Source organism: Vigna umbellata, chromosome 6 (assembly GCF_029865625.1).
Source record: "Vigna umbellata cultivar VRB3 chromosome 6, Vumbellata_1.0, whole genome shotgun sequence".
Classification (NCBI taxonomy): domain Eukaryota; kingdom Viridiplantae; phylum Streptophyta; class Magnoliopsida; order Fabales; family Fabaceae; genus Vigna; species Vigna umbellata.
In genome coordinates, this window is record NC_142170.1 from 13,981,603 (window position 1) to 14,006,493 (window position 24,891).

The 24,891-nt window shown below is 33.0% G+C and overlaps 2 protein-coding genes, 2 non-coding genes and 1 pseudogene across 7 annotated transcripts; 2 read left to right on the top strand and 3 right to left on the bottom strand.

The window, feature by feature from the left end:
- Window positions 1-797: 797 nt before the first annotated feature.
- Window positions 798-5,408, bottom strand: LOC124820337 (LRR receptor-like serine/threonine-protein kinase IOS1). Its single transcript, XM_047292007.2, has 13 exons — window positions 5,151-5,408; window positions 4,534-5,065; window positions 3,979-4,454; window positions 3,718-3,856; window positions 3,557-3,628; window positions 3,168-3,239; window positions 2,998-3,078; window positions 2,508-2,674; window positions 2,168-2,415; window positions 1,955-2,081; window positions 1,740-1,808; window positions 1,459-1,648; window positions 798-1,369 (listed from the first exon to the last, which is right to left on the bottom strand). The coding sequence occupies exons 1-13, from the start codon at window positions 5,230-5,232 to the stop codon at window positions 964-966; spliced, it is 2,661 nt and encodes an 886-aa protein (XP_047147963.1). The 5' UTR covers window positions 5,233-5,408; the 3' UTR covers window positions 798-963.
- Window positions 5,409-7,637: 2,229 nt separating this feature from the next.
- On the top strand, window positions 7,638-7,788 carry LOC124820345 (U4 spliceosomal RNA). Its single transcript, XR_007027356.1, has one exon. It is a non-coding gene; the product is annotated as a U4 spliceosomal RNA (small nuclear RNA).
- Window positions 7,789-8,454: 666 nt separating this feature from the next.
- LOC124820346 (U5 spliceosomal RNA) lies at window positions 8,455-8,569 on the top strand. The gene has a single exon (XR_007027357.1). It is a non-coding gene; the product is annotated as a U5 spliceosomal RNA (small nuclear RNA).
- An 860-nt stretch (window positions 8,570-9,429) lies between these two features.
- LOC124820335 (LRR receptor-like serine/threonine-protein kinase IOS1) lies at window positions 9,430-14,187 on the bottom strand. 3 transcript variants are annotated; one of them, XM_088092751.1, is made up of 13 exons: window positions 14,106-14,187; window positions 13,454-13,997; window positions 12,888-13,384; window positions 12,648-12,786; window positions 11,858-11,929; window positions 11,625-11,696; window positions 11,475-11,543; window positions 11,151-11,311; window positions 10,812-11,059; window positions 10,598-10,724; window positions 10,349-10,417; window positions 10,095-10,284; window positions 9,430-9,987 (listed from the first exon to the last, which is right to left on the bottom strand). In XM_088092751.1, the coding sequence occupies exons 1-13, from the start codon at window positions 14,185-14,187 to the stop codon at window positions 9,579-9,581; spliced, it is 2,679 nt and encodes an 892-aa protein (XP_087948877.1). In that variant the 3' UTR covers window positions 9,430-9,578. The 3 variants fall into 3 exon arrangements, with proteins under 3 accessions (XP_087948877.1, XP_047147959.2, XP_087948878.1); XM_047292003.2 differs by having other exon boundaries at window positions 10,812-11,068; window positions 11,148-11,311; XM_088092752.1 differs by having other exon boundaries at window positions 10,812-11,042; window positions 11,137-11,311.
- Window positions 14,188-16,702: 2,515 nt separating this feature from the next.
- LOC124820344 (putative leucine-rich repeat receptor-like protein kinase At2g19210) lies at window positions 16,703-23,831 on the bottom strand (annotated as a pseudogene). Its single transcript, XR_015780428.1, has 14 exons — window positions 23,722-23,831; window positions 21,003-21,309; window positions 20,358-20,892; window positions 19,795-20,273; window positions 19,552-19,690; window positions 19,394-19,465; window positions 19,196-19,267; window positions 19,025-19,105; window positions 18,504-18,667; window positions 18,173-18,447; window positions 17,961-18,087; window positions 17,745-17,813; window positions 17,473-17,662; window positions 16,703-17,362 (listed from the first exon to the last, which is right to left on the bottom strand). The product of XR_015780428.1 is annotated as a putative leucine-rich repeat receptor-like protein kinase At2g19210 (transcript).
- Window positions 23,832-24,891: the final 1,060 nt, after the last annotated feature.

Here is a 24,891-nt window from a genome sequence, read left to right on the forward strand (position 1 = left end):
TTAGCTTTGCCAAGTAGTTTTCACAGCTTAGAAAATATATATACGTGTCCTAACGCAGCTCCCGTTAAAAATGAGTTATCATTTTTTAATGATTGACCATGAACTGTTTTAACAAATAATTAATTAAATATAATTTTTTAAAATATAAATTAAAATATGTATGTTTTAATAAACCATTTTCATTTTATAATTTATTAAATTTTAAGCACTTGATGAATTTAAATATTTTAAATTATGATAACTTTACGTATTTTAATTAAATTGATATTAAATATTTTATCTATTGAGTTTAAAATATCCGTTTGATTGATTTTCCTTTAATTGGTTGATGTAAAGGAGTTGATACGCTTGTTACTTCTATGCTTTTTTAACTTGGTCAAAAGACCAATTTTTTCAAAACAGAAATGGACGATCCACTGGTGTAGAAAATCTATATTTATATCATTAATGATGAAAATTCATCTATTTTGTGTACACAATTTTTTTAATTTTTTTGAATTACTAATTATTTAAACAATTATTTTTTAAATTTAAATAATTACTTATAATAAAAAACTTATTTTTCAATTTTACATTTTAAATAATCATTTTTTTTACACATTACGCACGGGCGTTTCCACTAATTATTGATAAAAAAGAAATTATACGAAATATTATGGATAAAGAAGCATGTGTCTCTTACTATTTATCTTATTCTATTTGCACAATCAATTTCAATCACCAATACTTTATACAGTTACAAGGAAGACAAGTAATACATTTAAGTACATCACTCAAATTAAAGGAGTATTCAGAAATTGTGCAACAAAACTTTGAGTTTGCAATATTTTGTAGATTATTATACATTAAAATCAAGCAAATATAGAGAACTTGTGTAGGTTTGACATTGAAAGAGGAAAACCACTTACCATAGTCATATAGACCTTGCTATATGATTGTAGCCATCATATTCTGCTGAAGAGTTCACCTGGCATGAGGAATAAATTCTGTATTCAGATTCAAGGTCACCCCTGAATCTGTTGAATACATACTTCTATATTTTGTTTGAGCTACTTCCATTGATAAAGACTCTTTCAGTTCAATCACTATCACGCTTGTGATAGGCCTTTTGTTCATATTTGGAGACACACATGCTGTTGCTACTTCTACTGCTTTCCAAACTGAATTGGTATCATAATCTCCTTCTAGCCTTGAGTCAACAATGGCCTCGATATCCCCTCTCGCAACCAAGGATCTAACCCAGTCACTTATGTGAATACTTTCTTCACCATCCCTCATTATCACTGGTTGATTTGTGATTATCTCCAAAAGAACAACACCAAAACTATAAACATCACTCTTATCTGTCAATCTGTTTGTTATGAAGTACCTGCATTACAAAAATAAAATGTTACTCTATTTATTTATTTTCCCAGAAAATGATGAACAGGAACAGGACAATGTAATTGAAGTACTCACTCAGGGTCCAGATAACCAGGAGTACCAGCAACAACAGTTGACACGTGAGTTCCCCCTTCGGTTGGAATAATTTTGGACAGACCAAAATCGGCTAGCTTTGCTTGGAAGTGTTCATTCAATAAGATGTTTGTAGATTTTATGTCTCTGTGGATTATAGGTGGCTTGCAACCATTTTGCAGATAATCCAAACCTGAGATTGGATTTAAGGCAACCAGATTGTGAGGGGAAAAGGGGAGTTTACAAAACTGTCAAAACACATAATTTGAAGTTTTCTTTCTGACCTAATGCTGCATCCACTGCTAGACGAAGTCTTTCTTCCCAGGTGAAGAATTTTGCTTTGCTGTGACTACCTGAAAAAACAAGTTTACTTAGCTTTTTCTGTGTTGTTTTCTGTTAATTTATGACTCAATATGCACTTTTCTCCTAAGGAAATATTCATATTCATGGTTTCAGAATATAAAACAATTTATTTGCAGAATTTTATATGGGAACTAACCAGAGAGATGTTCTTGTAAGTTTCCATTAGCCATGTACTCATATATGAGACCCTTTGTGCTTTCTTCATTACAATAACCAACAAGGGAGGTTAAATTTTTGTGATGAACTCTCATTAGAAGTTTAACCTGTACATCAAAATCTCAAACATGTTTAAGCATATCTTTTTATTTCTGAGATAAAAGTACAAGTGTAAAGTGATAGAGAAACTTGCCTCTGCCTGAAATTGTTGAAAACCCCGGGCAGACAATGAGGAAAGGATTTTCACTGCAACTGGAGTGTCATCGATATGACCAAGATAAACAGTTCCAAATCCTCCTCTACCGAGAGTTTTATTGAAATTGTTGGTGATTTTAAGGATGTCGGAGTACGAATAAATTTGTTTTCTGAATGGTAGTATTAAATCATCTTGTTCTGTGTTTTGTGGTGAGATCTGACTTTGATCCTTTTCTACTATCAAAGCTGTTAAATATCATGCAACAGTTTCGAAAACTAACAGGTTAGGATTGAATCTGTTTGACAAATTATCAATAAAAGTATCTTTGTAGCATCACCTTTCATTTTTCTCCTTTTAAGCGTCCATAATATAGCTGCTGCGACAATGAGAAGGATCACAACCCCACTAACTGATGCTACTAAGGGTGTAACATTTCTCTTTTTCTTTCCACCATCTTTGCCCTGCTCGTTGCATTGACCAGATTCACAGAGATTTTGGTCCACACTAGCATGGAAAACACAGAAGGTTTATGTTTTAACTCTCAGTAAAACTAAGGAAAAGCATAAGTGACACCACCTTCAACCGAAATCCCCGTAATAAATTTATGAGTTTTCTTACTTATATAATGCTTTATTTTCTTATTTTTACTTTTAATATGAAACTCATACTTGGATTTTCAATTCATAATAAGTTTGACTATAAGATAAAAACAAAATATTGGAGATGGGTAAAGAAGATTTATGTACAAAAGTAAAATAAAACCAATTGATAATGATCACCATAAATAATGATATTATGAATTTGAGAATTTTCAATAACATCCTTACCTTAATGACAAAGAACCTCCCTTAGATTTCTCAACAAGTGCCGAGGGAATTGAACCAGAGAGGTTATTGTTCTTCAAGTTTCTGCCAAAACAGGGAAACTATAATATCCTTTTCTATTTTCTGATATAGAGGAATCAAAAGTTGTTCCACTAACTGATGAAGCAACTTACAATATCTTTAAGTGTTGTAATTGAGACAGAACATCAGGGATTTCACCATTTAATCTATTGTTTGATAAATCCCTGAAAACAAAAACATGTCTGCTTTTAAAAAGTCAAAATTTTGACACACGTAACAAAAGACATCTTGACATGTTCGTACACAGCAGACACAATGAAAAGATTTAAAGAGTTTAATTTATATCTGTTAAAATAAATTATACCATAAACCAGTCACAAATCACTACTGAGATATAGCTTTTAAAATAGTCACTGTAAAACTTAACCTACAATTTAGCCTTTTTTTTTACTCTTATCGAGTGTATAGTATTTACTTGTAAAATACAGAGGTTTTTTCTAGTCTCATCATTTATTGGATCAGGTGGAAAAATAAAACTTACAACTTCTCCAACATGCTTAGGTTTGAAATTGAAGGGTCTATCTTTCCTGACAACCCACTTGAAGATAAATTCCTGCTTTGCAGATCCAAAGGTTATATACGATACCATCTCAGATCCATAAAACCACTATATATAGTATTAATTTGAGAAGCATAACTTACAAAGTTGTGATTCTTGGAGACTCGTTTTTGCTATAACTACAATTCAAACCATCCCACAAGTAATCTACAGGGGTACATGGATCACCTTGCCAATTTCTTGTCACCCCATAAACTGATTTGATGGTTGTAATGGCATCATCTTTGTTATTTTTGAGCATAAAAGAGCAAAGGGTAGTTAAGATCATGTACAGAACAGGGTAGTCCAAATAAATGGTAAAGGGTAGTTAAGAACAATATGAAGATCATATTTTTGTGGCATACCGTCTCCTTTGAACGTATCTGATTGCGGGAAATCTATTACGCTGTAAATTTCAAGGGCATTGATGATGGGAGGCAGAGTTGAGTTTTCGGTTTTTTCAAGAGAATATATAATTTCTTTCCCACTGGAGGGTGACGAGCTATATAAAGTGCTGACAAGAAGATTCCTTGGTGAAAACTTTGAAAACCTCAGTTTACCATTTTCCAAGATGTTGAATTCTCTTGTCTCATTCGTCGCCAACTCTTGAATCTCCATGAAGTGCAAGTAAACATAGAATTGTTCAGTTGGATCATCTGGCTTCCATCTTATTACCAATGGAGCACTGACATTTGCTGGTGTAGCTGCAGTGCTCATCACAATAGCTGGCGGTCTGTACACGTCCTGGTCTAAAGCATCAGCAGAAATCGAAACATTTAATTCTGTCCATTCATTTATGTTGCCATATCTCCAAAAGCGATCATAAACATCGTAGTTGTATCTGAGAGAAAATCAAAATTAGTCCAATGAAATCAATCAGATGTGTAACGAAAAAGTTTAATAAAAGAAGTAGGATTCACCTGTAGCCTTTGTTTGAACCTATATCCCACCGCTCGAAAAATTCCAATGATCCAGATTCAGTGACGTAAATATTATTTGGCAAAGTTCTCAATTCTATGACTGATATAAACGGTGTTCCATGGCCTGTGTCAACAAGACAGAGCTGTAAATAATCCAGTGAAGGTACATGTATGATCTCCTTGTCCACTTCAATTGATCCATTGTTTATGCTCACCGTACCCCACAGGTTAGCCCCCAGATGAATATCAAACTCTGGAGTCTTATCCAGATCGTCATAATTTCCGTACAAAAAACTAACCCTGATCAGATACTTAGAGCCTCTTGTGACGCTTATTTTGTAACAGTTCCTTTTTCCTTCCGGGAAGCTTCTCACAGTCCACATTTGTCGCTGATACTGTTGTTTGAGATTAGTTTCTATCGACTTACTCACACCAGTATTAATCAAATTTGCGTCTGAAGTATAATTTATGCCTGTTGTGGACTCAGTATAGGTCACATCTTCAGGAGCTCCACAATCTAAGCTGATGAATCCTGCATGGGACATTTAGGCTTAAGCTAATTGTCTTTTTATCAAAGAATGGTGCACTGAAGTTGAAGTTTTAATTTGTTATCAAACCTGATTGGTCCTGAGCTTGAACCAGAACGGCAAGAACTAGACCTCCAACAAAACCAAGAAGGAAACTCCGCAACGTTTCCATGTCTCATCACCCTCTGCCTGTGAAGTAGAATAGGGATTACCCTTTTGTGTTTTGGCGACGTGGTCAATGTCAACAATAAGGTAGTCTTGCTGGTTTAGAATTTCTTAAAACTTTTGTCCCTTTCCACCCGTCATTGCAGCTAGTGCAGTAGGATCATCCCCTTGATTATTTTGAAATTCCTGTCATGTTCATCATCACTTGTCTCTCACACTTGCGTGTGCATTAACAAAATTCTACAACATTCACAGTTCAATAAATCAATATATTTAGCCAATGGGAATAAACTACTTAACTTATAACCAATCCATGGATCTTAACGAGTATTAAATTAACTAGAGATGTCTATGTTTGTGGTATAAAGATTTACATTTATTATAATGATGGAAGGCATTTGAAACCTGGTCTGAATGAGTTATAATAATCCTATTTGATGAGAGAACACTACTTAGAATAATGCCAGAAGAGGGTTTTATGATCTTCATGAAATGTATACGTCTCTCACTTTCATAAAATTTACATTTGGCCATTAAGTACAATGAAAAAGATACTTCTACTTTCCTTGCTCTTACAACACAATGCAGAAAAAGTCGTGGGAATATTACAACTATTTTTAATATGAAATAGATTGTCACATATATGGTAGAAATAGTCCAATAACGATCACATTGGTGTAATATATATATATATATATATATATATATATATATATATACACCTGTCTTCCTGGTGCTTACTAAGTCTTAAGGATGTTATTTTTAAAAATATGTCAAAAAATAAGAAAAGTAAACCCTGGTCTCTAAAATCATATGCCTCATATTGTATTAATTTTTTAAGGTTTAAGTCAACAAATTAAGTCTTTAAAAAAATTAATTCATTTCCAAAGTATTACTCAACTATATAACAACATTGTCATATTTTAGTTGCTCTATAATTCAAGATAATCATGGCAATACTTTATATATTCCAAGTAAACTATTGAAAAAAAAATCTAGATAGTTATTATTTTAATTAATTTTAGAGTCATCTGTGGAACAATTTTAGTTGACAAAAACCAATGGTTTTGAATGACCAATTTAAAAGTTTATTCGTTATAAAATAACAGATGATTCAAAATTGTTGTCAGTATACTTCTTGAAATTTATGGTTTCTAAAAATAACAAGAAGATTCAAAGGAAAGAGCTTTAATAGCAGGATATGTTGTAAATCACCTTTTTTTTATGTATTTTTTATTTAAAAGATGTGATATGTGATTGTCCATAATAATAATAATAATAAAAATAAAAATTGAATGGTAAAATTATAATTTATAATATTGTAATTGAGATATGATTACAGTTGACGTCTATCCTTGTTTTAATTTATAATATTGATTGATATATTCTCTTTACGAGTTTCTAATGAACCAGTACCATTAAAAAAATGCATGTAAATTAAGCATCTATGTACTACTTAGATTAAGGAGGTTCACCATGTGTTAAGATTTTATTAGGAGATATACAGAATAGATTAGAATAGATTTATCCCTTATGAGACGTATGAAAATGGTTGATGTAAAAAACCTAATATTGCTAATATTTTAAAATCTTAAAAATTTACCGTTCTCATTTCTATTTAATATAAAATTTTAAACTCATATTTACATTTATAATAATGTGAGTAATCACTTTACATTCCTTGATCTCATTCTTACATTACAATATTCATCAATCCAATACTCATCTTAACATGGTAACCAGCTTTACCTCAATATCGGTTAACTCCAAGGCTTTTTGCTTCCTTTATTTCCATAATAGTTATTAATTTGTGTCCCTATAGTTTTTTAAATGATCTTTCTTTCCATTATGGTTTATTTTATCCTGCATTATTTCAGATCATGTTTTCAAAAATTTGTAATGGAGAAACATGTTTTGGTTGGAAATCCAAAAGGTGTTTCAGAATTCTTATTGTGAAACCTTTTCCGAACAAACTTTACATATATATAACCAACCAAAAACTGAAAGGGGAACCTTTCAATATAGCAGCAGAAAGCTCAGAGTCCACAAGAATGGAACAGTAAAAAGTATTTTAACAAACTGAAATTTATACAAAAAGAAGTACTCTGCATTTCAAAACTAAGATCACTTGTGATGCTTGAATTTAACTTTAGTGACTCAGGTGTCAAATTTCTGTTATTTATCGGTAACATGAATAGATTACTTCATTTGAATTTCATGTTTTTCTGTAAATTTGTATTATCAACTTCCAGTCCTATTATGAGAAGCAATGATAAGAGGATTTGCTTTGTTATTTCAGTTGAAAATGGTGTAGCCACCCACTGGTACATTGACTAAGTCCCACATAGGAAATAAATATTTGTTGAGACGGACAAATTCTAATAAATCAATTGTCAGACAGCTGTATAAATTATCTTTGCGCTTGGGGCAATGACGCAGCTAGTGAGGTTCTAACCGAGGCGCGTCTATTGCTGGTTGAAAACTATTTCCAAACCCCCTCTTTGGCCTGGGTTCATTCTTGGCCTTTGAGAATTTCTGGAAGGACTTCCCTAGGGTTAAAGTCCTATAATTGTTAGTATAAGGTTTTATACCTTTAAAAATTTTGGCTTTAGAAATTTGTAGGAGATCCCCTGTGACCATAACCATACTAAATGTCAATGAAGTAGTTCTAACATAAAATGATGTTTAACTTATAATAATCAAAAGTTAGAATTACAAAATATAGGAATTATGTAAAATAATATGACATATTTGTCTGCTTGATAACTGTTTAAATTACTCTTCAAAAACGGTGTTTAATTATTCTATAACAATAAAAACTGAAAAATAGATAACAATTATTTTTGAGAAAATTTAAAATAACTAATATAAAAATGATGCAAAAAACAAATTATGACATGCTTCTCTGTTTGATAAATTTTCTTTATAAAATACTTAATAGTATTTTTATAAAAAAATGTTTTATAATTCTTTTAAAAGGATGTTTAATTATTGTAAAATATTAGAAACGGAAAAATAAATCCAAACTCAATAACAGAGATGTAATTAAAATTTTGTATTAAATGCAGATTAAAACACAAAAATGATACTAAATAAAAAATCAAATAAAATTAAATTATATCATGACCAAGTTAACATATCTGACAGAAGTCCACATCGATTGTGTAATGGATGAACAAATCTAGGATCATAATATAATATTGAAATGCTCTTCAATGATGATATATGGAGCCATGAGTTAAACTCACAGCGAACTATTCTTTCGCCTTTTACTAAAGAATACCGTGTGTTTCTCTCACTAAGTGGCATACACCTATTTTTGGAAGAGCTCCTCTTGGAGGGCTCTGCAATTTTAGTTCAAAGTTGGTTTTAATTAGACATTTGGAGGAGGGGTTTTGTATTTTAAAAATTTAATTATAGAACAATGGTCAGGTAAGTTTACACAATGAATGAAAGATGGTAGTCATGAATTAAACTAAAGGTGATAATTTGAGGTGATAACTATGAATTAAAGATTGAAAAGTTATGTGGAATCTTGCATATATTTATTAAACTAGAAAAATATTTGAAAACCTAAGATGACTATACCTTATTGATTAATCCTTGATGCAACTATCAAAAAGTGTTTTATAATATATATATATATATATATATGTATATATATATATATATATATATATATATATATAGCACTAGAAAAGTATTATCACAAAATTGGAATTCGAAATAACCTAAGGTAGAAAAGATATATATTTTTGAAAAAGTTCAGTTCATTGGTTCAGTTTGTTTCAGTTCGGTTTAATTTGGTTTGATTCGATTCGATTCGGTCCGATTCGGTTTGATTTGACTAGGTTCGGTTCGACTCGATTTGGTTTGACTCGACTCAGTTCGGCTCGGTTTGGTTCGGTTTGATTCGGTTCGGTTCGACTCGGTTCGTTTTTGTTCGGTTTGACTTGGTTTGGTTCGGCTCGGTTCAGTTTGGTTTGTTTTGATTTTGCTCGGTTCAGTTTGGTTCGACTCGGTTCAATTCGACTCAGTTTGGTTCGACTCTATTCGGTTCAATTTGGTTTGATTCGGCTCGACTCAGTTCGATTCGGTTCAATTCAATTCAATTCAGGATTGAGGGATGTGTGTAAGTTTGAAAAAACTAACATGAAACTACATTCATCGGAATAAGAACGCAAGCAAAAATAACACCAATGGCAAATTGAAATTCATTACTGATTATTTATTTATTTTCTTCTATTTGCAACTCCATTTCACTCACCAATCAATCCTACCAATGTTCATCTTCAAACAATCTCAAGTGGTACATTACAGTATGACTATAATCATCTTACATTGGGCAACCGTTTATCTGGCCTGGGGAAGAGATTCTGTATTCAGATTCCTGATGACCTGTTTAACTGAATAACTTGTATTAGTGCTTCTATCTTCAGTTCGAGCTAATTCAATTGCTAAAGACTCCTTCAGTTCATTCACCACCACACTTATGATTGGCCTTCTGTTGGGATTTGGAGATACACATGCCGTTGCTATTTCTACAGCTTTCCAAACTGAGTTACTGTCAAAGTCTCCTTCCAACCTTGAATCAACAATGGCATTGATATCACCTTTTGCAGTCAAAGACCTAACCCATTCACTTATATGTGTTTTTTCTTGATTCTTCGCTATCACTGGTTGACTTGTGATTATCTCTAAAAGCACAACACCAAAGCTATAAACGTCGCTCTTCTCTGTTAATCTATTGGTTAGGTAGTATCTGTAGGACAGAATGCAACTCAATTTATTTTCTGCTAGAAGTTTGTGAACATAAACATTCAGATAGAATTACTAAATTTTCCAAGAAAGTATAATTGATGGACTCACTCAGGGTCTAGATAACCAGGAGTACCAGCAATAACAGTTGACACATGAGTTTCCCCATCTGTTAGGATAATTTTGGATAGACCAAAATCAGATAATTTTGCTTGGAGGTGTTCATTCAACAAGATGTTTGTAGATTTTATGTCTCTGTGGAATATTGGTGGCTTACAACCATTTTGCAGGTACTCCAATCCTGAGGCCAAAAGTATATATTTAGAGAGGAATGAAGAATTAAGAAAAGAATATTATTGATGTACCTGAGGCTGCATCCACTGCTATACGAAGTCTCTTTTCCCAGCTGAAGAAATTTCTTTTGCTTCGTTTACCTGCATAATCAAGTTCTATCACTTTCTCTACATACTTTTGGTTCACTAAAGGTTAGTCATATTACTCGTACAATTGTCCAATGAGAAAATATCCATATCCGCGGTTTCAGAAAGCAAAACAAGTATGAAAATTTATTGCACAGATTTTAAACAAGAAAATAGTCTTTTTGGGGTGCAAACCAGAGAGATGTTGTTGTAAGTTTCCATTAGCCATGTACTCGTATATGAGACCCTTATTGGTTCCTTCATTACAGTAACCAACAAGGGAGGTCAAATTTTTGTGATGAACTCTCATAAGAAGTTTAACCTGTAAATCAAAATGTCAACAATGTTTTAACTTAGTATATTAATTGCTGCGCTCAGGAACTTAGTATAATGTGATTAAAAAGCTTACCTCTGTTTGAAATTGTTGATAACCACGAACAGAAGATGGGGAAAGCATTTTCACTGCAACTGGAGTGTCTTCGATATAGCCCAGATAAACTGTTCCAAATCCTCCTTTACCAACAACTGTAGTGAAATTGTCGGTGATTTTAACGATGTCAGAGTATGCATATATCTGTTTTTGGGATTGCAGTGATGAATCATCTTGTTCAGTGTATTGCGGTGATTTCTCACTCTGATCCTTTTCTACCGTCAGAGCTGTTGAATGTCATACACCAGTTCTTTAAAAAACTAAATTTATCTGGAAAATTATAAAAAAAAATACGAATCTAAACGATTGTAGCATCACCTTTCACTTTTCTCCTTTTAGCAGTCCACAATATAGCTGCCACTGCTACCAGAAGAATCAAAACCCCGCCAACAGATGCTACCAATGGTATAACAATGCTATTGTTTTCCTCCGGCTTGCATTGATCAGGTTGATCACATAGATATGGATTTTGGTCCACACTGCGATAAATTCATAGTAGGTTTATATTTTAACTCCCAGTAAGTCGTACAAGTCATAAGAATTTTCTATAGATACTTCAATTCGTGTAACTTGTGCCGAGATATTCAGTAGAATCAACAGCTGACTATGAGAAGACATAGGTCATGGGTGTAAGATGTATACCTTAGTGTAAGGGAATCTCTATGAAGTGCTGAGGGAATTAAACCGGAGAGGTTATTCTTCTCTAAGTTTCTGAAAAAGAAATCGGAAACATAGTAAACTTTGTATATTATGATAAAGGGGATCACAGGAATAACCGATGAAGGAACTTACAAGATCTTCAAGTGTTGTAGTTGTGACAGAAAATCAGGAATTTCACCGTTTAAGCTATTGTTTGATAAATCCCTGGAAACCAAATAATTTCCTCTTTTAAGTATGTCTTGACGCATGTACTGTAAGACTTCTTAGCATACAAGTACATGTATGAAAGAATAAAAAGATATAAAATATGATTTTTTTTTTCTGGTCACATGATTCATTTGACCAGGTGAAACAGATAAACTCACAATTTCTCCAGCATGGTGAGATTTGAAATTGAAGGGTCAATCTTTCCAGACAATCCACTGGAAGATAAATTCCTGTTTTCCATATGAACAGTAGCATTTCATCATCACTTAACTAAGTTTTAATTAAGTTTATCATACATTTTTTTTTCATTGAATGCTTAAAATATGTATATTTTTAAAATTTTATCTAATCACCGTGTCTTTTGATTTTTGCCACTAATAAGATGAGTTAACGTGTAGTGTTTTTCAACTTATCGGTAAACTCGTTCCTTTTCTCTCTAAAAATGAATTGATCGGTGAGGTGGAGGAGATTGGACAAAGAAGATGTGATTTGACTGAGTTTGAGTGGAAAAGATAGAAGTAACAATCATATCATTATGTTGACGGGTAAAAATAGAAAAACACAATAAATAGAAAATTTTATGAAAAAAATTGAGCATTCAATGAAACAAAGAACTTATTATTAGAGATTCAATTAAAAAGATCCAAATTTGAAATATACTTAAAACTTAATTAAATCTATTACAAAATTTATCCATCAAATTGTTCGATTATAATTTTATATCATTAAGATTATTTATTTCATATTTACCATATGGTCAAATAATTCATATTATATTACCTTTTGAAAAATATTTATTGCAAGGTATCAAAATCTTTTATTTGTATGATTTATGGAAAATGAATTTGTAATTTAACCATTCGTTTTGAAAAATTATAATTTAAAAAAAAGTTATTGAACAATTACAATTAAATAATAATCATGTAATATTTGATAATGAGGACTTACAAAGTTGTGATTCTTGGATAATCATTTCCGTGATCAGAACAGTTGAGACCATTCCACAAATAGGCTGAAGGGGCGCATGGATCGCCTTGCCAATCTCTTTTCAACGCATAAACTGACTTGATGGTAGTAATCGCATCAACTTTGTTTGAAATGATAATAAAAAAATTGTAAAAGGTAGTTAAGATCACAATAAAGTAAACAAAAGAAATGGATTTAAAATACTATAGTTTCGTGGCTTACCATCTCCTTGGAATGTTTCTGGTTTCTGTAAGTCTATTACTCTGTAAATTTCAATGGCACTGATGATGGGAGGGAGGGTTGAATTTTCAGTCCTCTCCAGGGAAAATTTAATTTCTTTCCCACTGGTGCCTGATATCGAATATATAGTATTCATTCCATGATACACTGGAGAAAAATTTGAAAACCATGATTCAGCGTTCAGCATGATGTTGAATAGTCTTGTCTGATTCGTGGTTAACACTTGAATTTCCGTGAAGTGCATATACACATAGAATTGGTCAGTTTCATGTTGTGGCTCCCAGCTTATTACCAACGGAGCACTATCATTTTGTGGTTCAACTGCGGTGCTCATGATAGTTGCTCCCGGCTTGTACTCATTCTCATTTAAAGAATCATCGGGAATGGAGGCACTTAGTGGTTTCCAATTTTCGCCCAAGTTACAGGCATTCCAGTAAGAACCACTATACCAGTAACGATCATAAACATCATCCGGGTAACTGTGAGAAAATCAGAATAAATCAATCAATCTTATAAGGCAAGATATTTAATCCTAAATATAATTTCACCTGTAGCTTGTGTTTGAACCCAAATCGCAGCGCAGGTAATTGTAAAGTTCCAATGATCCGAATTGAGTGACGTATGTATCATTTTTCAAGGTCCTCAATTCAATGACTGATATAAATGGTGTGCCATTGCCTGTGTCAACCAGACAGATTTGCACATAATCCATTGAAGGTACATGAATGATCTCATTGAATTGGTCATTGGATGCATTGAATATAGTGACTGTAACCCAGTGGTTAGGTCCGAGAAGAAGATCAAACTGTGGTAACATATTTCGGCCATCATAATTTCCGTACAGAAAAGAAGTGCGTATGAGATACTTAGAGGCTTTTGTGACGCTTATTTTGTAGCAGTTCCTTTTTCCTTCCGGGAAGCTTCTCAGCCTCCACAGTTGTCGTTGACTACTTCGTCTGCTGGTCTCTTCAGATGATATTTTCCCACTCACACCAGTATTTATGAGATCTGCATCCGAAACGTAATGTATGTCTAGTGACGGCTGAGTATAGTTCACACCTGCTTGAGCTCCGCAATCTATGCTGATGAATCCTAAAACATAAACATGCAAAAATATGCATTGGCACTTGAGACTTCAGCTAAACTTTTATAAAATAATAATGATCTAATGAAAATGTATGTTTTAATTTGTTGACAAACCTGGTTGGCCCTTAGCTTGAATGAGAATGAGAAGAACCAGAACTCCTACAAAAGTATCTAGGAAACTCAATGACATTCCCATCTTTCACTACCTTGTGTTTTCTGGGTTTGAAGTAGACTATGGCACATATATATGAGCTTGCTTTGTTGCTGTTGTGAGTTGCACTACAAAAGGAACTATGTTTGTGTTCGGGCGACGTGGTCAATGTCAACGTGGAGGTAAGTCTAACCAGTTTTTGTACTTCTTTAATTGCTAGTTCCTTTCCATTTCATTCTAACTATTCATTCTTCCTTTTCAGCTACAGCAGTAGGAACATCCACTTGCTTACTTAGTATTTTCTGTCGTATTCATCACTTATCACTCATCCACTTGCATCACAAAAATAATACTGCAATCATTGGTCAATCAATATATATAAATGAAAATAAAGATTAACTAAAACATTACACTATGCTTCTTAAAAAATATTAAACTAGCAATAAAATGCTTATGTATGTAATATGAAGCTAGAAAGCTTTTGAAATCGAGATTTAATTCTAAGTCACACGTTGTAGCGAAAAAGTTTAACGCTATATATGAAAAAAACCTATAAGTAATTTTTTTTATATATTTTGTCTTAAAGTTTTGAGTTAGAAGAAAAATCTTTTATAATAGTTGAAGTTATATCTGTATTTTAATATTTTTTGGTGAACCCACACAAACAATGTAAAAATAAAGATTTGTCATGCCATTCTAAGTTGAAGGAGAGCAAACTATCACCATGGTTGGAAGTTATGAAAACTAATCCTACATTGCATTTCTTAATTTATGTTGTCCATTCAATTATAGTCAAATTATTCTTTCTTCTTCCTCCATGGTAGGAACATCCACTTGCTTCTTACTTATAGTTTCCAGTCATATTCATCACTTGTCACTCATCATAAAAATAATACAGCATTCACTGGTCAAACAATGTAAATTGTAATTAAAATAGTCTCTACCTATTTAGAATAAATGTCGTTTCAATGATCTCACATACTAACCAAAAATACTTCATAAAGTTATCTTCATTGTAGACATTCTTTTAGAGAAACAAAGAGCATAACAGAAACATTTTATGAATTAAAAATAATAAATATTAAATTGAAATATTACTTATATTAAAAGAGGGTGTATTAAATCATCAAGAAATATTTCCATTTGTATGTGTTCTGAACTTTTGTATATGGAAGATGGAAGACTTTAGAAATTTTATGCAGATCAATAGCATTTTAGAAATTCTTACTTTTCTTTGGTGAAGCTAAATTCAGCCTAAATTCAAATTATAAGAAAAATGAAACTCGTCTTCTATAATCTAAAAAATGTTCGTGCACTGATATGAATACAGAAAAACTGATTGCTAATGAGTTTTTAAGAATGCTGTCTACATAGAAATAAAAATACATTTCATACAATAATTTTGTAATCTTTTCATTCATAACGTGTAATAAATTATGAGTATGAAAGAAATAAACGCCAGAATTTTTGTTGAATAAGTTGTTATACAAGTAGCATTTCAATTTTTTTATATAATGTCAAAATTTTCAAATGTATTATTGTGCTAGTATTTACATTAAATATAATAAATTAGACACACTTCTTAACTAAAGTATAGGATCCAGATAATGTGCTAACTGTGAATAGTTGAATCATTCTTTGAGTTCAATATTTATTAACTATACTTATATTCTTATGGAATAATATTAGTATATATATAAATCGGTAACATAGTTGACTTATTAAAATACGGTTTTCCATCAGCTTTACGGATAGGTTAAAGAACTATATAATTAACAACCTCATAATACTAATTAATATCTATGATGTGTATAAGGCAATTATCTAAGACATCCGAAAATCAAGATATCGAATTTTGAAATCTCTTACTGATAAACTAGATATCGTATCAAGGTACTCTTGGTTGGAATAAGTATACAACAATCTCATAATAATAATAATAATGGATGATGTCTATAAATACACAAAATTAACAAGTGGAAAATATTAATTTCCTAGTCTTAAAGACCACGGTGAAGTGGAAAAGATCATGGGATTATAATAATTAGCTTTTATTCTGTCCAAAATTAAGATTTTTTTAGATACTTTAAAATCTTATTTTATGTTTATCCTCTCTTGTTAGATTGAATTTATTAATAAACTATATTTTGCGGGAAAAATTCGTTTTAGATTGCTCATTTATGTTCTGTACATTACTCCTAGAGAGTCCTTTTATAACACAATATATAGACTTATATAAGTGAAGTTTAAGGGAGGAATTCACTTGAAAAATATAAAATCAATTAAACCTAAGTCTAATTAGACCAATAAAACATGAATTTAATCAGATAAGTAATTAGAACGGTTTTTAATTAAAAATCTTTAAAAAAATAAATTAATAATTTTTTATTCTTATATAGTGTTTTATTATTTTATGTTTACCTCGTACTTAGATTTTAATATAAATGTCATCTCATCAGCTGCATACAAACTCTTATTGGTGATTTTTTCTATAAAAAAAATTGTTAAAAAAAGTGATTAAGTTTAAGAAATTGTAAGCAATGAGAGTACAGTTAGGAAATACAAAAGACAGAATAAATTTTACATTAAAAATATCAACAAAAGTTCATTTTTATCCTCAAGTTGAATAGACATTGAAGAATAAGAAAAAGGATGCAATTACGTTTTAGGGTAGAAGCAGAAATCATCATCCATGGAAATGGAAACAGGTGAAGCAGTTACAGAAGAGCAAAGGAAAGAACCTCTCGACCAAGTTCTTAATAAGATCACTTCCTCTTTTACATTATTTGATTTCTTTTATATTTTACCTCGCCAGAGGAGTGAATTCAGTGTCCAGATTCATGGCGAGCGGTTCAATAGAATCTGTTGTTAGATGTGCATCAATGAGTTTTGTTCGAGCTAATTCGATTGCTAAAGTATCTCTTAGTTCAGTCACTATCATCCTCAGCATTGGCCTTTCACTGGGATTAAAGGAAACACATGCCATTGCTATTTCTACGGCTTTCCAAGCTGAATTAATGTCAAAATCTCCTTCTAACCTTGAGTCAACAATCGCCTTGATATCCCTTTTTCAATCAGTGATCTGACCCATTCAGTGATGTGAACCCTTTCTTCATTCCGTGCTATTACTATTACTGGTTGATAAGTGATGATTTCCAAAAGAACAACTCCAAAGCTATAAACATCACTTTTATGTGTTAATCTATTGGATATGTAGTACCTGCAAGACAAATATGTAACCTAATTTATTTGCTGCCACTGTCAGAGTTTGTGGTCATAATTCAAATATCCACTTATACTATAAACAATCACTGTAATTGAAGTACTTACTCTGGGTCTAGATAACCGGGAGTACCAGCAACAACAGTTGACACATGAGTTCCTCCATCAATTGGGATAATTTTGGATAGACCGAAATCTGATAATTTTGCTTGGAACTTTTCATCCAACAAGATGTTTGTAGATTTTATGTCTCTGTGGATTATAGGAGGCTTGCAACCAGTTTGAAGATACTCCAATCCTGATATTAGATTTATTGCAAACATTTTGAGAGGGGAAAAAGGGAGTTCACAAAACACATAATTTCAAGTTTACTTCCTCACCTAGTGCTGCATCCACTGCTATACGAAGTCTGTCTTCCCAGCTCAAGAATTTTGATTTGCTGTGTTTACCTGCAGAAAACAAGTTCTGTAACTTTCTAAGTACTTGTTCATTTTAACTGACTAATTTTCATATCCAGCGTTTCAGAATATAAAACTACTGTGTAAATTGATCTGCACACATTTTTAACAAGAAATTAGTTTCATTGGGGAACTAACCAGAAAGATGTTGTTGTAAGTCTCCGTTAGCCATGTACTCATATATGAGACCCTTATAATCTCCGTCATTACAATATCCAACGAGGGAGGTGAGATTCGTATGATGAACCCTCATTAGAATTTTAACCTGGAAATCAAAGCCACAGACAAATTTAACCGTATACTGTTATTCTTCACCTCATAAACCTGTTGAAAAATTATAAATAACTTACTTCTGCTTGAAATTGTCGATAACCATGAACTGAAGATGGAGACAGCATTTTCACTGCCACGGGAATGTCATCAATATAACCCAGATAAACTGTTCCAAACCCACCTTTACCAACGACTGTACTGAAATTGTTGGTGATTCTAACTACATCAGAGTATGAATATATCTGTTTTTTTAGTTGATGTAATGAATCCTCTTGTTCTGTGCTTTCCGGTGCTATCACGTTGATCTATGGTCGAAGCTGCTCAACAATTTTTGAACTTTAATAGGTCAAGACTGAATATCTTTGGCAATTTTTCAATTAAAATTGAGTCTAATTGTAGTAGTCTCACCTTTGGGTTTTCTCCTTTCAAGAGTCCACAATACAACTGCCACAGTCATAAGAATGATCAAAACCCCACAAACGGATGCTAATAAGGGAGTAACAATATTCTTCTTTTCCTTCCTCTTCTCCTTGCATTGATCGGATTCACATAGATATGGATTTTGGCCCACCCTAAAATGGATGTTCAATCATGAAAAGTTTATGTTTTAATTCTCACTAAATCTTACAAACCATCTATACTTTTAGTGATACTTCAATTCAGTTTGTTTGTTCGATGAGTACATCCACTGTCTAGGAAATAGCATGGAAAACACCAATACTTAACATGTGAAATAATTAACTTTGAAGAATTTCAATTCAATTGTACTTGTTATTAAGGTCTACAAGCAAAAGTCTTTGTGGCCCGTGATTCAATGGAGTAAAATCAAAATAACAAGTATATTGGACAAGAGAAAAAGACTAGAACAGTACAAATTGATAATCATCACCACAAATAACCAGATTCTGAATATGAGAATTTATCCACACCTTAGTGATAGGAAGCCTTCCTTAGATTTTTGAACTAGTGCCTCGGGAATTGAACCTGTGAGGTTGTTGTTCTCAAAATTTCTGCCAAAATAGAACGATATCATCCTTTCCGTTTTCTCCGATCAGGTGATCACACTGCTGTTCTAGTAAATAAAGAAAGAAGTAACTTACATCATCTTCAAATGTTGTAGTCTAGATAGAAAATCAGGAACTTCGCCGTATAAGTTATTGTTGGATAAATCCCTGAAAACACAAATAATCATCTGTTACTTAAGTAACAGAGAACGTAACTGAAAGAACCAAGATCTTTAAACTGAGATATTTTCTAATTTAGTAGTCGATTGAACTTGGTTAAATGCACAAACTCACAACTGCTCCAACATGATGAGATTTGAAATCGTAGGATCTATTCTTCCTGACAGTTCACTTGAAGATAAATTCCTGTTTTTTAAAACCAATTGCCACACGTTATTTTAAGAGTTATATATATACGAAGCTGTAATATTGATTTGAGAAGCACCACTTACAAAGTTGTGATTCTTGGGTTCTTATTGCCGAGATAACTACAATTGAGACCATCCCACAAGTAGGCTACAGGGGCGCATGGATCACCTTGCCAATCTCTTTTCACTCCGTAAACCGACTTGATGCTCGCAATCGCATCAACTTTTTTTTTTATATTTTCAGATGCAAATTAAAAAAGTTGTAAGAAATAGTTTAGATTACTAAAAGGATGTCATATAAAAATCAATTTTTTTTTCTTAACGTACCATCTCCTTGGTGTGTATCTTTCTGCTGGAAGTTTATCACTCTGTAAATTTCAATGGCATTTATGATGGGAGGAAGGCTTGAACTCTTGGCTTTCTCAAGCGAATATTCAATTTTTTCCCCACTGATGCCTGATTTGCTATATATAGTGTTCATTCTCTGGGAAAACGGAGACAAATTTTGAAACCATGGCCTTCCATTCTGGGTGATATTGAATTCTCTTGTCTGATTCTTCCTTAGCACTTCAATCTCGAAGAAGTGCATGTAAACATAGTATTCTTCAGTTGGATTTTGTGGCTCCCAGCTTATTACCAATGGGACACTAGCATTTACTGGTGTAACTGCGGTACTCAAGACAATTCCTGGCGGTTTGTAATCATTCTGATCGAAAGAACCAGCAGCAATGGAAGCATTTATTTGTTTCCAATCCTTGTTGTCCCCATAGTTATACCAGAAACGATCATAAACATCAACATTGTACCTGCGAGGAAATCAAATAAATCCAATTGAATATCACACAGTGTTTTAATACAAAAGATTTTATCCAAAAAAAGTATGGCTTCACCTGTAGCTGTCGTTTGAACCTAAATCCCACCGCCTGTAATATTCCAATGATCCAGAATCAGGGACGTAAGTACCATTTTTCAAAGTCCTCAATTCTATAGCTGATATAAAGGGTGTGCCATGGCCTGTGTTAACCAGACAGATATGCAGATAATCCAGTGAAGGTACATATATGATCTCATTCACTTGGGGAGTGGATGCATTGTCTATAGTCACTGTGTACCAGTGGTTAACCCCCAGATGAATATCAAACTTTGGTGCCTTATTTAGCTTATCATAATTTCCGTATAAAAAATTGGTGCGGATGAGATAAGTGGAACCTTTGGTGATGCTTATTTTGTAGCAGTTCCTTTTTCCTATTGGGAAGCTTCTCACATTCATCATCTGTCGTTGGTAGACAGTGTTGATGGTTTCAGGTATTATTGTCCCACTTTCACCCGTGTCTATGAAATTGGCATCTGATGTGTAATTTATGCCTGTTTTTGGCTCAGTGTAGTCCGTGTCCGATGGAGCTCCGCAATCTATGCTGATAAATCCTAAAACATAAAAACATGCAAGCAAAATCAGCTAATTAACTAAGTAATGAAGATCTTCGACCTCAAAAAATGATTTAACTGATGCAGATCATGTGTTTGCTTCATCAAACCTGATTGATCCTGGGCTTGAACAAGCAGAGCACCAAGAAAAACAGCGAAGACACTCATCGACATTGTGTAGGATGGCAAATATTTGAGGGCCATGTTGCCACTTTGACTAGAAAATGAAATGTTCTTCGACAACGTGGGTAATTTCAAACACTCTTTAGCTCCTTAATTCTTTTGATCGCATTCTATGTTTAATGAATATATATTTGTTAGAGTTCATTCTTCCTCGCAGCCTTGCAGGAACATCGATTTGCTTCCTTAGAAGTTAGAAATTCTTGTCAACGCTCCCCATCTGATACTGATGCACATCTGCATAATACAAATATTACGAAGTTCTTCTATCAATCAGAGTAATTTCACGCCTAAAATGTAATGTTATTGTGAATTACACCAAGGTGATCCTCTGTTTCGTTTTTCAATACTTAAGATTTCAATTTTCACTCATATAACATCTCTGGCATATTGATACAAAGTTGATAAACTAAGCATACAAGAAAATATCAAATTAGCTTTTAATCTAAATATTAGTAATCTAAATATTGGTAAAAACTCTGTGGGTAATCGGAAATGCGGTTGGCCAATGTTTCAAAATCCGAAAGGTAATCTTGAAAGGTGGTGGTTTGTGTGAGCTTACAGAGGGAAGCAATGGGGTCATCAAATTTGGAAGGGGCGAATCGCAGTTCCAATGCGCGGATGTATGAGTCCCAAGATGACAATAACCCGTTATTGAACATCCACTGGAACCATGCAAGAGCTTGGCCTTCAAGATAGAAGGAAGAGATCTGGATGCGTTGATCAGTAGGGGTCTGGTGATAATCAAAGAATTGATTGACTTTGAAGATCCAGCCAAGAGCATCAGTGCCATTAAAGGTGGGGAGGTCAAATTTGAGTGGTCTGGATGGGAAGTGTGGAGGGTTGGGGGGCGGCTGGGATTCGAGGACTGTTGTGCGGTTGGCTATGTCATGGAGGGTGTTGGATAGATTGGCATGGGAAAGGAGTAATTGTTCCAGTTTGACGTTAAGTTTGGTGAGCTCATCATGAGGAGATGCGGCCATGACGATAAGTCAGGATCAATGAAAGCACCAATTGAAAGCAACCGAAGGTGACAGAGGATAACAGAATAGAAGAGTATCAGAAAAAGAGAAAGAATGAATGCAGAGGGAAACACTTTTCTATTTCTTTCTTGCCTCCTTTCCCTACAATACAGTGCTATATATGCACTTTGGTAACAACCTTGCAGTAACTAATCATTTGTAATAAAAGAAATATTAGGAATTTTATCATTCATTTCTTCCTAACGGTTTTCCCCTTTTTACGGGAAGACGTGATCACAAAATCCTTGAGGTAGCCTGGCTGGCGTGGAATCCTTTTGGTATTTTCCTCACAGTCCTCATCTGTTGTAACTGCTTGGTTCTGACCTGTAGTGGGGCCTGTATGTGAAGTGGTTATTGGGCCTGTAGGTGACTCAAGTAATATGGGTCCTGCAGTCCTTACAGAATTACACCAAGGTGATCCTCTGTTTCGTTTTTCAATACTTAAGATTTCAATTTTCACTCATATAACATCTCTGGCATATTGATACAAAGTTGATAAACTAAGCATACAAGAAAATATCAAATTAGCTTTTAATCTAAATATTAGTGTGAGGCAAGTCAAACCTGAACAATATGTAAATGGCTATTTTTAAAAAAAAAAAAGTTGAAAAAATATTTTTTTTAACTTTTTATAATAAATAAATATTCGAATTAATATCTGATTAATTAAGTGGAAACTAATAGAATCAACGTAATTACTACAGTCCATTTAATTTAACCTAATAAAGTCAACTTAAGGTTAAGACAATTTGCATAATCCGATTAACGCAACATAAAAATTAATTTAAAAATATTTTTTTTTTAATTTTTTTAATAAATAAAAATCAGTATTAATATTGAATTAACATCTATTTGGCCAATGCTAATATTAAAAACCTAATAGCAACACTGACTATTTTTAATACATAAAAATATTTGTATTAGTCCGATGCTAATTAAAATAAACAAGATTAATATTGTGTCGACTCTAATTTATATGTTACGAATCTATATATCTTATTAACAACAAATAATTTTTTTTTAAATTTAACATATAGTGTAAATTTAAAGATGAATAATATTTTTTTTTTACATTTTCTCTATAAATCTTTTTATATGCATATGTTCATTATACTTCTAAATCTTTTCAGATGCATTTCCTTCGTTCATACTTTTTTTTTCATCATCTCCTCTATCCACGTTAAACTCTTTCATTAACTACAATTTTTTTACCTATTTAGAGTTTTACACACTTACAAGTTACAACCTAAATCCTACATTATTAGCTAATTCGTGTTGGGTTTCACTCAGTTAATGTCAACTTTAAGTCAATATCAAAAATATATTTTCTTGTAAAATTACATAAAGACCAAATTAAAACAAAAATATAAATAAACAAAAAAAACAAGTCAAAAGAATAAATAAATAAATACTTCAAATGTTCCACAAAGCAAATTTGAACATAAACTAAGAAAAATATGTTTATCTTTAATGAACTGAAATACTTCAACTTTATTTAATATACAATTCTAAAAATATTATAGCTAAAATCTTTGCATCAGTATAGGATTAAAGATAATTTAAGAAATATAATTATCTTTTAAAAAATTTACAAAGTTAACCAATAACAGGTATAAAATTAAGTTACCCTTGTGTAGAAAAGCATGATGGGTTTTGGTGTGATGGATTCGTGTTCAGCTGCTTCTGGTTGGCTTCTTTCATTCCCAACTCCAGATGCTGATGTTGTGGTTCTTTCTCCATATGAACCTGAAAAAGATATAATGTTTTTTTCTATATATGACCTTATCTAATCCTCATTTAATATGACAACTCCGTCAATACACTCTAACAGTTGGTATGTGAAGCAGACATTTAATATGGCGACCCCGTCAATACTCTCTAACGGTTGGTTTCTGAAGCAGACATTAATGGCAGAAGTTAATGCTAAGCTACCTAAGGAAAAGTAAACATTGTGTAACAAATGTATTATAGGACCATCCTCTTTTTTTCATCTTTTCCTATATATCTTACATAATATTAGTGTACCAGTAGGGACCGGACAGCGTATAGACTGGACGTCCGCATGGCCAATGACTACCCAATTACGCGACTTTGCTATTCGTCATCCGGAGGGGCTGGGCAGCGTATAGACCAGACGTCCGTATGGCCAGTGATTACCCAATTACGTGACTTTGCCACTCGTCATCCGGAGGAGCCAGGCAGTGTGTAGACCGGACGTCCGTATGGCCAGTAATTACCCAATCACGCGACTTTGCCGCTCGTCATCCGGATGAACAGCAACTCATATGAGCCGGCCGGCTGTAAGGCCAAATATCAGGAGGCCGGCTGGCCCTACTGCCAGTTGACCAGATTAAGATTAAGATTAAGGTAAGTAGTTGCTAAAAGCTATTGGGCCGAAGTTGGACCGTGATTAACTTTTTAATAATCCCAAACCCATGACAAAAACTATAAATACAGGTCAAAGGTGAATGGTAGAGAAGGACATTTACTGCACATTTATTACTGTTCTATTGAAAACGTCATTGCTCTCAAACTGACTTTGGCAGGTCTCCCCCACCCGCACGCAGAGGAGTGAAATGAAGAATAGGAAGCGAGACCGGACGTCCGAGAGACTAGAAAAGAAAAACGTGGAGGTATTAGACGACTCAGCCCCTACAACCGAAACAATTAAGATGGTTAATGCAAAAGAAAGAAAATAGAAATGTTTGAAAGTGAAACGAGACGGACCAAAACCTTAGGACAGGACAGAGTGAAGAATGATGGTTCTCTAATTGTGAAAGAACCTTGAGTTGCATTA

Excerpts from the sequence above, each read along its gene's own strand:
- LOC124820337 (XM_047292007.2), bottom strand. The coding sequence starts at position 5,232 with ATGGAAACGTTGCGGAGTTTCCTTCTTGGTTTTGTTGGAGGTCTAGTT. Across the intron at positions 1,809-1,954 it reads CTTACAAGAACATCTCTCTG|GTAGTCACAGCAAAGCAAAA; the intron begins GTTAGTTCCCAT and ends TTGTTTTTTCAG. Across the intron at positions 1,370-1,458 it reads CCTGGTTATCTGGACCCTGA|GTACTTCATAACAAACAGAT; the intron begins GTGAGTACTTCA and ends TTTGTAATGCAG.
- LOC124820335 (XM_047292003.2), bottom strand. The coding sequence starts at position 14,187 with ATGGGAATGTCATTGAGTTTCCTAGATACTTTTGTAGGAGTTCTGGTT. Across the intron at positions 10,725-10,811 it reads ATCAACAATTTCAAACAGAG|GTTAAACTTCTTATGAGAGT; the intron begins GTAAGCTTTTTA and ends TTTGATTTACAG. Across the intron at positions 10,418-10,597 it reads CTTACAACAACATCTCTCTG|GTAAACGAAGCAAAAGAAAT; the intron begins GTTTGCACCCCA and ends TTGATTATGCAG.